Source organism: Zonotrichia leucophrys, chromosome 7, assembly GCF_028769735.1.
Source record: "Zonotrichia leucophrys gambelii isolate GWCS_2022_RI chromosome 7, RI_Zleu_2.0, whole genome shotgun sequence".
Classification (NCBI taxonomy): Eukaryota; Metazoa; Chordata; class Aves; order Passeriformes; family Passerellidae; genus Zonotrichia; species Zonotrichia leucophrys.
Window position 1 is genome coordinate 26,461,202 of NC_088177.1, and position 14,334 is coordinate 26,475,535.

The 14,334-nt window shown below is 39.2% G+C and overlaps 1 protein-coding gene across 5 annotated transcripts in view; it reads left to right on the top strand.

Moving 5' to 3' along the window:
- Positions 1–14,334, top strand: part of ABCB11 (ATP binding cassette subfamily B member 11) — a 34,338-nt gene that overhangs the window by 12,814 nt on the left and 7,190 nt on the right. Inside the window, exons 11-21 of one of the 5 annotated variants that reach the window (XM_064717802.1) lie at positions 751–864; positions 2,798–2,908; positions 3,845–3,970; positions 4,767–4,970; positions 6,219–6,389; positions 6,758–6,959; positions 7,701–7,779; positions 8,721–8,856; positions 10,423–10,581; positions 13,213–13,317; positions 13,416–13,577. In XM_064717802.1, the coding sequence (XP_064573872.1) occupies positions 751–864; positions 2,798–2,908; positions 3,845–3,970; positions 4,767–4,970; positions 6,219–6,389; positions 6,758–6,959; positions 7,701–7,779; positions 8,721–8,856; positions 10,423–10,581; positions 13,213–13,317; positions 13,416–13,577 (1,569 nt within the window). Of the gene's footprint in view, positions 1–750; positions 865–2,797; positions 2,909–3,844; positions 3,971–4,766; positions 4,971–6,218; positions 6,390–6,757; positions 6,971–7,700; positions 7,780–8,720; positions 8,857–10,422; positions 10,582–13,212; positions 13,318–13,415; positions 13,578–14,334 lie in introns of all 5 variants that reach the window. The other 4 variants (XM_064717803.1, XM_064717806.1, XM_064717804.1 and 1 more) reach the window with 4 other exon arrangements.

Sequence of the window (14,334 nt, forward strand, 5' to 3'; positions counted from 1 at the left end):
CTCATTTTCTCTCATGCTGTCCTAGGCTTAAGCAAAAAGAGAATCCTTGGGCTTTCAGAAGGGGATTATTAGTGATTTTGGTTCTTAGAAAAGAGCTTAAAACCACGAGCCCATTGGGTATGTCTTACCTGTAGAAACTCTTCACCCAAAATGATAGAATATTTTCACATCAAAAAGTGGCTTATCCAGTGTTTGTAGCAAACCTTACAGTTAATTTCTCTGTGAGACAAAGAAAAAATATTCTCTATAGCTGGTACTTCCTTCAAAAGTAAGCTTTGTGAGTATTGGATCACCCAGGAGCTGCAATATACAAAGACTGTAATACAGTGGTTTAAGCTTCTTTCTATTTTTGCTTACTGGTGAAAGGTATCCCTGAAATAATCTAATTCCCAACAACCTCCTGTTCCAGACCTTGTTTCAAGGAAAAGGCACCCAGTCAAACTGAGATGGCTTAAAAATACATCAGGGGCATCTCAGTAAATACCTACATGCAAACTTTTTTAGGCAAAGACAAATATGAGTTGATTTCCTTCAGCCTCAAGCAGATCTGTAAAAGACAGCAAAAATGCCTTCTGAAATGCATTTATTTGCTTTCTTGTTGGCTAATAATGCTCATATAGTGAATCACTTCAGTTCAGCAGGTGCATGAGAAGTCATAAAGCGACTGTAGTTGGGTTTGCCTGTCTAAGCTGTAAGCTATAGTAAAAATGTGATGTCATATTTTGTTAACTTCTTTTTCCACTTCTTCAGGTTTTCTTTGGTGTTTTAATAGGAGCATTAAATCTTGGCCAGGCATCTCCCTGTCTGGAAGCTTTTGCCACTGGTCGTGGGGCTGCAACAAACATTTTTGAGACAATAGATAAAGTAAGTAATGCATTTCTAAGCTGTGTTACTTTGTAGTGCAAAAATAATTAAATATGCCTGAAGTGGTACCAGTTTTATCTGCAGTGTAAATGAGGAAAAATTAGTCTGATTAAGGAAAAACTGACTGTGCAATAGAAAAGTCTAGTGGGATGCACATGGACTCAAAGAACGCATTGAACAGATTTCTTAAGTGGCCTGGTTGTGAGTTCTGAAGCTTTACCTTGGCTGCTGCTGTTCCTTGTTCCCATTTCTCCTTACAGGCAGTTACTTACCATGCTGGCCCATGGAAGGTGTACTGGCAGGCAGTAATAGCCACTCTGCAACCACACTTGCAGCAGCCATCCCGTAGCTCCCAGACTCCAGATGGCATCAAAAGCTGTGGCTCTGTTGGCATTAGTGGTGAAGGTGGCCTCTGTCACCTGTCCCAGAGCTACCCTGAGCAGAAATGGGACCAAATGGGCACAGGAACTGCTCATGCAGCTGTCATAAATGTTAATCACAATATTATCTAAACAGATACTTGAAACCATTGTATGAGAGACCCTGAGATGCCACTGAAATTTATTGATTCCTTTCTATAGCTTTATAAATTTAGTGGTTGGAAATGTACTGTTGATTTCTTAAAGCATGTATTATCTCTGTTCACTGACAAGCTTTATTGTGCTGAAAACTGTATAAACACATTAAAATGCTGCTTGTCTTCTACAGAAAACATAAGGCTATGGTAATGCTAACAGTTTTTAGTAACCCTTCAAACTTCTGTAATAATGATAAAACATATACACTTCATAAGCTAAAGCTCTAAAATGAACTGAAAATAGAGATGGATTATGGATTTTTTTCTGAGAAAAAAATTAAAATCATAAAGAGTTGCAACAGTAAGGATTAATCACAATATTCAGGATAAGGCTGAGTCACAAAACCTTAGGGTAAAAAAAGCAAACCAACGTCACATTTCATCTATCTAGAGAAAGGGTGACAAAATTAGATCCATCTGCTTGCCGTATTTGTAGATTTATGATTAGACAGTACAAGCACAGCTCTGCCCTGGCAATAAAACTAGTCATGTTGAGGTTCCCATTTGTAGGATCAGTGAAACTTCGTCACAGATTAGTATCAGATTTTAAGTAAGTTATATTCCCAAAGTGAAACCAATCTTGTAGCTGTTCTTAACATCTTAGAACAAAGATATTTCTCATTTTAACTTTCCTTTCAATCTGTTAGGCTATATTAAAAAGGCATGCACATTTCAGTTATCAAATATTCATTGCTATATTTTAATTTACTGCTTGTATTCCATGCTTCAGAAATCTATCCTTAGAAAATTTTATTTCTTTGTGATTCCTCAAATTTCTTAGTTCTCTGCTCATGTGTAGAAATCCACAATACCCATCACCTGGCCAAAAGTACATGAGACATGAAGCACTTATTAGGAAAACTACAGTATTTCAGCTCTTAGGACTGAGTGCACAAGGATGGATGTTTTAATTGCCAAGTGGCAAGGCCTGAAGATTTTCAGCAATAAATTGGTTGTTCGGTGCTATGAGAGGATGTTTTTGAGTGACGTAGTACCATTTTATCCCTGAGGAGCTGGCTAAATTAGCTTAGTCAAAATATCTCTGTCAGTCAGCTACTCAGTTCCAGCCAAAACTGCCTGAGTGCTTGGCTGTGGTATTTGCAGTAAGCCTGCAATGAGAAGAGGGTGCATCCTTCTTGTCTGTCCTACCCACCAGTGCCAACTCCCCCATATCCCTCTGGCCCTCAATTCCATGTCCCTTGCCTGCTATCCCTGGGGCAGAGCTTGCAGCTGGCTCCATGCAGCCAAGTGCTGCTCAGTCAGAAGTGCCATGGCTTTGTATGGGATTCTATTTATCTACTGCAGCACTGTTGACTGTTTAACAGCAAATAAATAACCCAATAAATTTCATCCTAGAAACCCACCATTGACTGCATGTCAGAAGATGGCTACAAGCTGGATAAAGTACGAGGGGAAATTGAATTTCATAACGTAACATTCAATTATCCATCCAGACCAGACATAAAGGTAATTATTCATCACTCATGCTGTGAACACAATTATTGTAAACAAGAAAAATATCCTGGTTGTGCCAGCAATTTCTAGATTTTCCATAGAGATTGTTTTCCAGAAGCCCAGACTCTTTGCTTAAAAGTAGACTGAATAATTCTTCCATTAAAGTGTTCTTCTGCTTACTGTTTGGCTTATTTTACCATTCTGACATATCCATTGTCACATCTGCATATTCCTTGCTGCTGAACATAAACTCCCAGTAATTTTGGGCAAATTCACCTGTGTACAGCTTCTCTTGCGATCAGTGATGCCCTTGTATCAATGTGTACGAGACAGAACACAAAGTAATAAATTGAAGGCTCAAGAAGATTTTATAAAACTCTTCCATTACCCTGGGGATGCACCATGTGACCCATTAAAAGACTAGGAAAGGGACAGGAGGGTAGGCTGTATATCCCACTCTTTATCCACTCCTGTGTTTGAATGGGCAAATTCTCCTTGGAAAAGCATGTTTTTGGACAAGCATACTAGTGCTATTACTTCTAAGGATGGAAGCACATGTTGTATCAGATTTTTCTACAAAATATCATGGTTGTACTCTTAGTATTTATGCTGTAACATATATTCACAATACACACAGAGTGTTCTTTAAAGAGAATATAATTAATTAACTTCTCTAGTGTATTAACTTGACTAGTTCTTAATGATAAACAACAGGAACAATGAAAGGTCAAAATCTGCCTGCCTGTTGTAGAAATGTGTACTCTGCATCTACAAAGTCTTCAAACAGACTAAATGTGGCTTGCTTTGTCCTTTTTCTTCATAATACTTTTCTGAATTTTGTAAAATTGCTTTGAATCTTTACTTTAAGATACAAAATATACTCACTTGGTTGTATGACCATGGAGAAATAAAATAGATAGATTCTGTTTCTTTTTTTTTCCTATCCAGACTTTGGATAACCTTAGTATGGTGATTAAAGCAGGAGAGACAACAGCTTTTGTTGGATCTAGTGGAGCTGGGAAAAGTACAACAATACAGCTCATCCAGCGTTTCTATGACCCCACTGATGGCATGGTGAGTGTCCCAGACTACAGTGTGTTTCTCTGGCCCCAGAAACTGAAAGAATAGCTGGTTTCTTCTCCAAGGTGGGAAGCAATACTACTAACTTCCTTTTCATTTATTTCTTCTTCTTCTTTTTTTTTTCCCAATTATTTTTTAAATGAGTGAAATATCTTCCTACACATTTCTTTTATAAAACTGTGCTTAGTAGTCTTATAAAAACAATTATGTGAAAAAGCCAGTTGTTTAGGAGAAAATAAAAATTCAGTGCTAAATCTGTGTAAAAACTATACCTATAGAAATGATAATTCAGGAGTGACAAATGTTTCCTGGAAAACACAGTATTGAACATTTAAACATTAACCCATAATATCACTTAAGTATATGCAATTACCACTTAGTAATGGCTTGGCTAAGAATATGAATGATAGCTATTCAAAATCTCATTCCATTTATGAGTTCCTATATCAGATAGGAACAGATAAGCATGTACATATTGACCTGTATTTGAACATATAGAAAACAAAGAAACAAATTACTGTAAATAACATAATCATCACTTTATTATTACTTTTCACCTGATTTTATTTCTGGTGCCAAGCAGAAATGGGAAATGAAATCAAAGAGCACAACTCTGAGAGCCAATATTCTTGCTACCACTATACCTCCTTCTTTATCTGATATTTATGCTGATCATGGAAACACAGCATCACAGGCCCTTCACTTCTACTGTGTCTTTCTTTGTCTCTGAAGTGGAGGGCATAACATCCCTGATTTTTTCCCTGATTTTGTGTCCATGTTCTAACTGTAGATTACGCTGGATGGCCACGACATCCGTTCCCTGAATATCCAGTGGCTGCGCTCCCAGATCGGCGTGGTTGAACAGGAGCCAGTGCTCTTTGCCACCACCATTGCAGAGAACATTCGCTACGGCCGGGACGAGGCTACCATGGAGGACATCATCCAAGCAGCCAAGCAGGCCAATGCTTACAATTTCATCATGGACTTACCACAGGTATGCTCTGCCTTGGAAAGTGTTTGGCAGAATTTGGCAAGAAAAAAAGAATCTTTTTGTCCTTTTGTCCCTCCTAGCCTGCAGCAATCTGTGCTCAAGTGGAAGGGCATAAGATGAATTCAGATAGGAGGCAACCGCCTTTCCTCTGATCACAGTCATTTATGTCTTATGCCATGTATGCCATGAAGTCATGAAAGCAAACAACCCCCCGTCACCCCCCCACCCCAAACTACAACCCCGAAAAGAGTTAATTCCTCAGGAATCATTTACACAACATTCAATATTATGGGAATAATTATGGCATGGTTTAAAAATTTGTATTTTTCATGTTTTGGAGATCTGTTTCTGTTCAGGCCAAAAGCAATGTAGAGCTCAGCCTCTCACTAGCCAGCATTTGTTACTTCACCTGTCTGTACTGATGCTCACAACCTCACCTTCTTGTACGAGCTCTGTAAACCAGCTGGAGGTTCCTTCTTCTCCAGTTTCTTCCCTAATGATGACAGGGCTTCAATCATTCCTCCTTACAAAGCCCAAATTGGATAGTATCAAGCTCTCTGCTTTTCTAGAATGTTATTTTGCCAAGTAGCTTCTGAAATGACATGTTACAACAGTGAATGTTTGACATGATTCAAGTACCCTAAACTAATATTAGTACATTGTCTTTATCCTCCATCTATGCATTTCGAGGCTTCCAGGAAATATTTACTGAAAGGCTGTTCAAAGGCCCCTACTTATTTCATGGAAATGGAGGAATAAAAAAGCTTTAGCTCTAAGGGAATATAATGATCCTGTCTCTCAATATGCCAGACTCTGTGTGTTTATTTAATTCTCTACCTGAACCCAATGCTGTCAGAGTATGGTATCGATGAATCAGAGACAGTGTTCATGAGTCACAGGTCATCAGCAGACAAGGCCAGGAAAAGTTTGCTTGTCTGTCATCTGATGGAGAGTGGGTGGGTGATTCCTCTCCATTTCAGCTTCTGCTGATATAGCTCTTTCAAGCTGAACCAGAACATCTCACCTTTTTAAGTGCATTTTTTGGTATGGGGTTGAAAACCTGATCCAGGCAAAATGATCTTGTACATTATGAAGAAAGTTATTTCACCTGTTGCTCTTTAAATCTGCTGCACTAACAATGTTTTTGTTTCAAGTCTACTCCAAGGACAATTCTGAGACATTTTACCACCACCTTCACCGGGATCTTAACAGGCTTTTTTCTTGTCTCTTTAACTTTTTTTCTTCACACAGAAATTTGACACTCATGTTGGAGAGGGTGGAAGCCAGATGAGTGGAGGTCAAAAACAGAGGATAGCTATTGCTCGAGCTTTGGTGCGAAACCCCAAAATCCTGCTCCTGGATATGGCTACATCAGCACTGGATAATGAAAGTGAAGCAATTGTCCAAGAAGCACTTCATAAGGTTTGCTATAGTATAGCAAAAAATCAGACTCGAAAGGGCAGAAATTATTTATAATACACTCTGCAGAGGGTGCTCCTGAATTGTAACAAATCAGTCAGAAGCATTTCTTAATAACTCTTTTATAAAGTACAAGTAGAACCTTAGTATTGTGGACTGAGAATAATTTTTACTTACATTGGGACATCAACAGAAACCTATAGCTCCCTTTGCCCAGAAACAGATGCTCCTCTGCGGGCTGTGGACGGAGCTAAAGTGGGCTGAACCCACTAGAAGGACGCCAGTTCGTTTGACGAGCCTTTAGGTGCAGAGCTGATGGGCAGCATTTGGGGCTGCTGTGCTGCGAGTGGCGCTGTTGCTGTCTCCCCCAGGCTCGCCTCGGCCGCACGGCGATCTCCATCGCTCACCGCCTGTCAGCCATCAAAGCCGCCGATGTCATCATCGGCTTTGAGCACGGCAGGGCTGTAGAGAGAGGAACTCACGAGGAACTCCTGCAGAGGAAAGGGGTTTATTTCATGTTGGTGACCTTACAAAGCAAAGGAGACACAGCACCTAAGAGAGAAGAAACACAAAGTAAGCATATTGTTTTCTTTTATAAAATCCCACAGAATGCAGATTTTCTTTTTTTTTTTCTTTTTTTTTCTTTCTTTCTTTTTTGAGGGCTAGTAGCTGCCTTTTTTTTTTTTTTTCTTCTGCTTTTATGGCTGATTTTTACAATTCATAGAATTGATACACTGATAGCCCTGGCCAAAGTGGTTTTGCTGCATATGCACTGAAAGACCTTCCTTATATAAGTCTGCCCTGAAACATTAGTTCTGATCTGAAATATCCATCACTTTATAATTTCACTGAGTGCCAGAAGTCCTGTTCTGCTGCATTTGGGATTCAGGCACATTACAGACTATGCTGAAATCATCCTATTTGTTTTGCTAGAGGCAGATTTGAATTAAAGCTTCTGGAAATTAAGGTTCAATAGAATGATCCATTGTATTTTTGTGAAGCATGCATTGGATATTATTATCTTGAAATAAGAGAGCAATTGCAGACTTAAAATAGGTAAAAATGCTTTAGCAGTCACATCTGAAGTGAGACGGTCCTTGGGCTAATATTCAGTTAACTTCATTATTTCAAATACAAATATAAAACTTGTGAAACATGTAGGTTGAGTAGCAAGGTTATATTACTCCCCTTTCCTTATACAAAGTATTCCATTTATGACTTGGAGGCTATGCACTTTTTTGCAGAACCACAGTGTATTCAGGTTGTATTCAATTTTGGCACTAATTTCAGAGCTCTCTATACTGTATTTTGCAGCAGCAGAGAATAATGTGGTTGAGCCAAATCTTGAGAATGTTCAGTCATTCAGCAGGGGAAGCTATCAGGCCAGTTTGCGGTGAGTCTTAAAAATGGTTGTAAATCTCAATGTTTCCAGACTATTCTCAATGTTTCTACTTCATCCCACTATTCCAAAATCCTAATAAATAACTTTTCTATGTGCTGTGTAAAAGAGGGTTGAAGGGCTGTGAGCATTTTACTGAGATAAAGTTCTCTTGACAAGAGATAGCTTGAGTGATAATGTTACTGATTGAAATCCATGGATAAATAGCAGGGCTCTTCATTTTGGTCCTTTCTGTCCATAGTACCTTGTCTTCAATTTTGATCTACCCTGTTAATGTTCTGGGTTTGATATTACTAACGTACAGCCTTAGTTGTAATATCTAATGCACTTTCTGTCCAGTCGTTTGAAAAATTACTTGCTGTGCAATTACTTGAGAAATCAATGCAATCCACAAGCACATTTTTATTATGGCTTCTACTTGACGAAAGTTAAAGCATTTTACAGCCAGAATTTCTTGTAGCTAGACACTTACTATTTCTTCCAGGCAATCCTATGTCAGGCATGTGCAAATGAATACATCTCCTACATTGCAGAGTTATGTTTGGTCAGAGAGAGAGGTGCTTTGTTTCAGCTTCCTGTTTTGCTGGACTGAATTACTGGTAGTGGTGATTTGACTTGGTGTCTTAATAACTTGTGCAAATGTACTAGGACACACCCCAGTTTTACTTGACAAATACACAGTACATGGTCCATCTAAGACAATGTCTGAGTGGTGTGAGTGGAATATGATTTTGAAAAGTATTTGTCCCAGTTGGTGAGATATTTTCTTCCCGAGAAGTTGAGAGAACATATTCAAGAAAGAAAAAATCTGTGGGATTCTTATGAACTGCTTCAGTGCATTCTGATTTAATTGACATGAAAACTGCACCTGCTTTGCAAGCAATTATTGTTTTTACTAAGCTGTAAAGAGCAGGCCATTTCTGTTCTCTTTGCAGAGCTTCACTCCGGCAGCGCTCAAGATCCCAGCTCTCTAACGTGGTCCCTGACCCTCCACTGTCTATTGGAGGAGACCATGCAGAGTCCAACTATCTTGCCCCTTCTTATGGAGAAGATGATGGAAAAGCAAAAAAGGTCAGGTCCAATAGTTTGTTATGAAATTTTCAACTGAATAGGTTATGTTACTCATTAATGGTCACCTGTACCTATGTGATTGTACATTAAGAGTTCGTAGCCGGTACATCTTGGCTTGATCCTTTTCTCACCTGAAACAAAACCACAGCTTCAATTCTTATCTCTGTGTAAACCCCAGGCTGCACTTTGATGGCTGTTTTGATTATTGGTCCATATGAAATTTCTAGCAGAGACATTTTGCTATTTGCTCTCTACCTGTTGGTAAATAGGGTGTAGATTTGGTTGAAAAATATACATTCCTAAAAATTGAATTAAAGAACAAAAAGCAAAATGCTCAGTGGGTGAAATGTAATTAATGGGCCCTCAGTGATACAAATGGCACTGCTTCTTGTTCAGTAAAGAATAAATTCACTTTCATCTAAAAATCATCTGGAGATTTGAGCAGAGAGACATCCTCACTGAAACCTAACCTAAAATCCTTTCACTTCAGTATCGTCATGCAATCTACTGGTGTAGAAACTAAAGGCCAGCATGCCTTAAAATGACACAGAATATGTAGGAATTTGCACAGTGGGTTTCCAAAGTGCCTCTGAAGCTCCCTGCATCAATCTGCATGGCCGCAGTTGTTCAGTACCCAGAGCAGCAGATAGAAGTTACCCTTCTTGCTATTGCCAAGCCTATTCTGTGGATAAATAGAGGGCTTGAGTGCTATCACTCTGACACCAGCTCAGAAAAAAGAGAAAATACAAGATGCTTCCACCCACTCCTCCCTGCATATTTCCAAAAGATAGGTCTTCACTGTGTCTTTTTTGTCTGGCTGTTTCTAGTCATATGAATTGAGGGAGATGAGTAGGGCTGAGCACACAAAGTGTTACAAAAATTCTGTACAAATCAAACTGAAGGATAAGTTATAATTTGATGATGAATATTCTGCCCTTTCTGGGCATAATTATGGGAATTCAACATACAGTCTGAGGATGTTTCACAGAAGGGAGGCATAATTACCATGTAAAAAGCCTGAATCCAGCTATCACTCTGACATCTCTCTTGTTTTAATGATATCACATACCTGTTAATTTGATGCAGTCTGATCAGTGTGGTCACTCACAATACTTTAAATAGTATTTAAGAGATTGAATGAGTGACAGATAAAGCTGCTTGTGAGGAGGGAATTTAAGTTTTTGGCACTGTATTCCATCACACCTTGTCTAGAGACAGCTGAAAGGGAATTGCCTGAGTTTCAGTGGCAGAAAATCTCAAACTGGTTGTAAATAATCTCTGCAGCTGGAACAATTAGAGCTGCAAAAGATCTGAATCTCTCTCTTTCCCCCCTGGCATGATAAAGTTTGTTGTTTATTTAAGTGTTTTTTAAACTTGACTTATTAGGCCCACAAAAGAGGTCCAGACAGCAGCTGCCCCTCCTGTCCAAAGCTAGAGCAGCTGTTTGGTCCACTAGTTTAACAAACTAGGCTCACTGTTTTAGCTCACTGTTTTATCTCACTGTCAAAGGGAGAGCAGCACTGATGGACTGTATTCATTTCAGAAATCCAACCTGGTTTTTTTTAGGAATCTGTTGTGGAGGAAGATGCCAAGCCTGTACCATTTACCAGAATTTTGAAATACAATGCCTCTGAATGGCCATACCTGGTGCTTGGATCTCTGGCAGCAGCTGTGAATGGAGCCGTCAATCCACTCTATGCTTTGTTATTCAGTCAGATTCTTGGGGTATGTTATGGGAACATTTTATAGTGTATTTTAGCTCTGAAGCAGAGGAGAGTGAATATATGATGCACAACTTGACATGTTTTGGCAAATCTTTAGATCTCATAATGAAAATGGGATTAACCTTCTTGCCTATAAACAATTCAGTAGATATTTATATCACTGTCATCAAACTATCATTAGAGCTCTTTGAAGGGGCAAGCTTATCAGCATTTGTCATGTGTCCTTCATTATCTCTTTTGTTCATTTTCCAGGAACTGTTTGGAATGGGTTTCTATACTTGCATAGAAAGTATAGATTTTAGATGAGATAAGAAATACCTCACATGCAGGTACAGTGGAGAGAGACACATGCAAAGGTCATTCTCTGCAGAATTTTATTATACAGACTTGGAAAGCCTTTGAGAAAGCTTTGGATCAGATCTAAAAAATACTTCATTTTTTTGTTTACATATTTCAGGCACCTTTTTGTTGCCTGCACCCTGCAGAATGCCTAGGGAGAGGTAGGTAATTATACCTGGGTGCACAGCCACCAGCAATCAGTAGGCCTGCAATAGGTTTGGAAACAGGAAGTTGGAATTTGTTTTAAACTTTAACATTAACTAAAAGATACCACATCATCAAAATCAGCTACCACCACCTCTCTTGAAACATGTCAAGTTCAATGAGTGTTTATTTCTTCAAAAACTTTTGGTGATAGACAAAAGGGTGCATCCCCTTTTGTGTAAAAGCTTTCTGGGGAAATGCTTGCCAAGTTGGTGGGGCATTGGAGGCTGCCTGAAGATATTCAGTGCTGCTCTGACTAGTACCTAGGCAAGTGTCCTGAATTTTCAAGAATTAGGCTAGAGAAATCCCATCTGTTCAAGCTGTATCTTATTAAGTAAACAACACATTCACTGGGATCAAAATGGGAATGCTACAGGTTTTTTGTGGTTTTGCCACCCATCTGATGTGCTTCTCACTCACTTGCATAGGCCATGGTAGGTACACAAGTGCAAAAATATATGTCCTAAAAGGTAGACAGATGTTGGAGGTCAAAAACCTTACAGAAAGGAAAAAGCAAATGAATGAATGAATGACCCAGCATTTGAGCTCCTGATAGAAAAGAATTCTAAGAGTAGTGCCAACAATCTATCAAAAAAAAGAAGATTGACCTTTTGTTGTTTGATTTTTTGTGAGCATTGTTCTGGCTTAGACATTTGTCACTGGGAAGTTACTTAGAACTTCGAATCACATTTACTTGGAGCTTTGCATTTAAATAAGATCCCATGAGCAGGAGGAAAAAGGATGTTCCAGGCCCTGTTGATCCACTTAGTATTTCTGCCCAAAATCCTTGTCCTGTAGACATAGGTGTGCCACCTCCAAACACTTTTTGAGTGTCCAGACCTCATGTCAAGGACTGTGGCTTTCACTTTTCACTCAGGTAAGACACTGCTATACACATTCCACTGTGAATCTCACCTTTGATTCCTTTGGAGAGGAGTCTTCTAGACCTTGGGAGGTCTGGGGCTAATGATGCTAAACACCTTCATGGCCAAGGATGAATTCCTACTTTTGAAGGTCTCACTCTATCAAAGGAGAGAGGCTGCAAGAAAAAGCAAGCCATAATGAACATGAGGAATAATATCTGTGATATCCAATATCTGTGTTTTATTATTGTGTTTCATTATTCATAAATATAAAATATTTCTGCCTGGTGCCAAAGCAGTCAGGCAGATGGAATATACATCTGCTTTCAGATCTGCCCAAATATCTGCAATGTTGTTGTGTCAGACACGTGGGCTTGTACTCTGGGACAAATATGCTGGGGAAGTGAGGGAAAAATCCCCACAGCTATGAAGTGAAAGGATAAATTTAGCTAAGTCTGCCCTGAAAGTTTTCAGAAATAAGTCCCAAAAAGTCGATGAAGAACTAGGTAATACTGTGTATGTACCTTTTGAGCAATGTTTTCAGTAGTTTCTTTGACTTATGCTTTGTTTTTTCCTGTGGGATTGTCTCAGAATATGGATCCTTTCCAGTGAAACTCAACTGAAAGGTGTGCTCTTACTCCTATTGGGCTTGGAGTCCATGGCTCCAGATGAAAGACAGTCCACACTAAAACTGCTGAGACTTATATGATCTGAAAATGGACACCTCAGCAACAAATCTTTCTTTTTAATACTGCTGATATTGTCCATGCTGCATGCTGCCATGATCAGTGGTTTTTTTTTTTAATAGAGAGCACAGATTAAAAACATAAGTAACCATGTTAGGATAGCTGCAGAATGGGATGGTTTGATTTTACAGGCCAGATTTTTCTGTTGTTTTGTTGCTATGCTGTTTATTACATTGCTATTTTCTTGTTGTCGTTATTTACAGTGGGGGGTGAGTGGTTAATTATAACCAGGGATAGGCCACAAATCGGAGTAGTGAGTGCAGGCACCAAGCATACTGAACTCGTTGGTTAACAGGAGTAAAACCCATTATGTTTTAATCCAGGCTCACCTTAGGAAAAATAATCAGACCTTTGCAGGGGGTGAGGGAGAGCTCTGTGTTCTGGCTTTGGTTGCAGGGTGGGTTTCTGCACTTGGCAATTGGCAATCAAGTGCGTATGTCACACACAGCAAAACTGACATTTCTATATTTTTTTTTAAAGACCTTCTCCATTCTTGATGAAGAAAACCAAAAAAACCAGATCAATGGTGTCTGCGTGCTCTTTGTCTTAGTCGGAGTTCTCTCATTTCTCACACAATTTCTCCAGGTAATGGTCCAATTTAGCAATACATATTTTTGGTTTTGCTCCCTTTCTTGGTGTGTGTCTCTTTCTGCACAGTCTGTTTTTCTTCTCATATACCCCAGGGATACACCTTTGCCAAGTCTGGGGAGCTGCTTACAAGAAGGTTAAGGAAAATTGGTTTCCAGGCCATGCTCGGGCAAGACATTGGTTGGTTTGATGACCGGAAGAACAGCCCCGGGGCTTTGACTACCAGGCTTGCAACAGATGCCTCACAGGTCCAAGGGGTAAGACCTGGCACCTTATGAATTGTTTTACTGTAGACTGATTGAAGGCTTATTTTGGCATGTGCTTCACAGAAATTAGCTGCCATGCAACCAGCCAGATCAGTGTAGATCAGTTCTTAGTAAGCCAATTCAGCTATTTCTATTAATAGACTGCCACCGTGGAACCAATACTAGTATAATGGTATACCCTAAAAGTACAAAAAAAGAACACAAAAATCAATAAAATACCAACCAACAATGGAATGGGAAGGAACACCCAGTGCAGAAGTTTGATTTTCTTTTTTTTCCTGGAGATGAATTAGCTTTTTGTCACAATTTTAAAGTGTTTATTTTAAAAACATGTCAAAATAGTATGTTATTGACAATCATTAATAACCATGTTTTCCAGTTTTCAGCATGGTATTGTGCATGTTGTGGCAATTTTGATCTAAACTGACAACCCACTTGAAAAACCAATCTGCAGTAGTGGCTGGTGCTCCAGCTGGGAATCCTGCAGCCAGTTTCGGTGTCTGGGAAAGTGACACACCAGCTGCATGCATTGTGTTCCCTAGTGGCTGAGGGTTAAATCATGCTGGGCTGTATATGTTCCCTATTTGAACTGATCTTTAGGTAGAAGTGAGTCAGATGCCATTTTGCTGGGCTGCAGTGCAAGCAATTTTCTAGAAACAAGGAAGGAGATGTACAGATTTCTTTTGTTGCAAAAATTGTCATGTTTCAGCTTGACTCAAGATTGTAAGTTAGCTTTAAAAAACTTTTA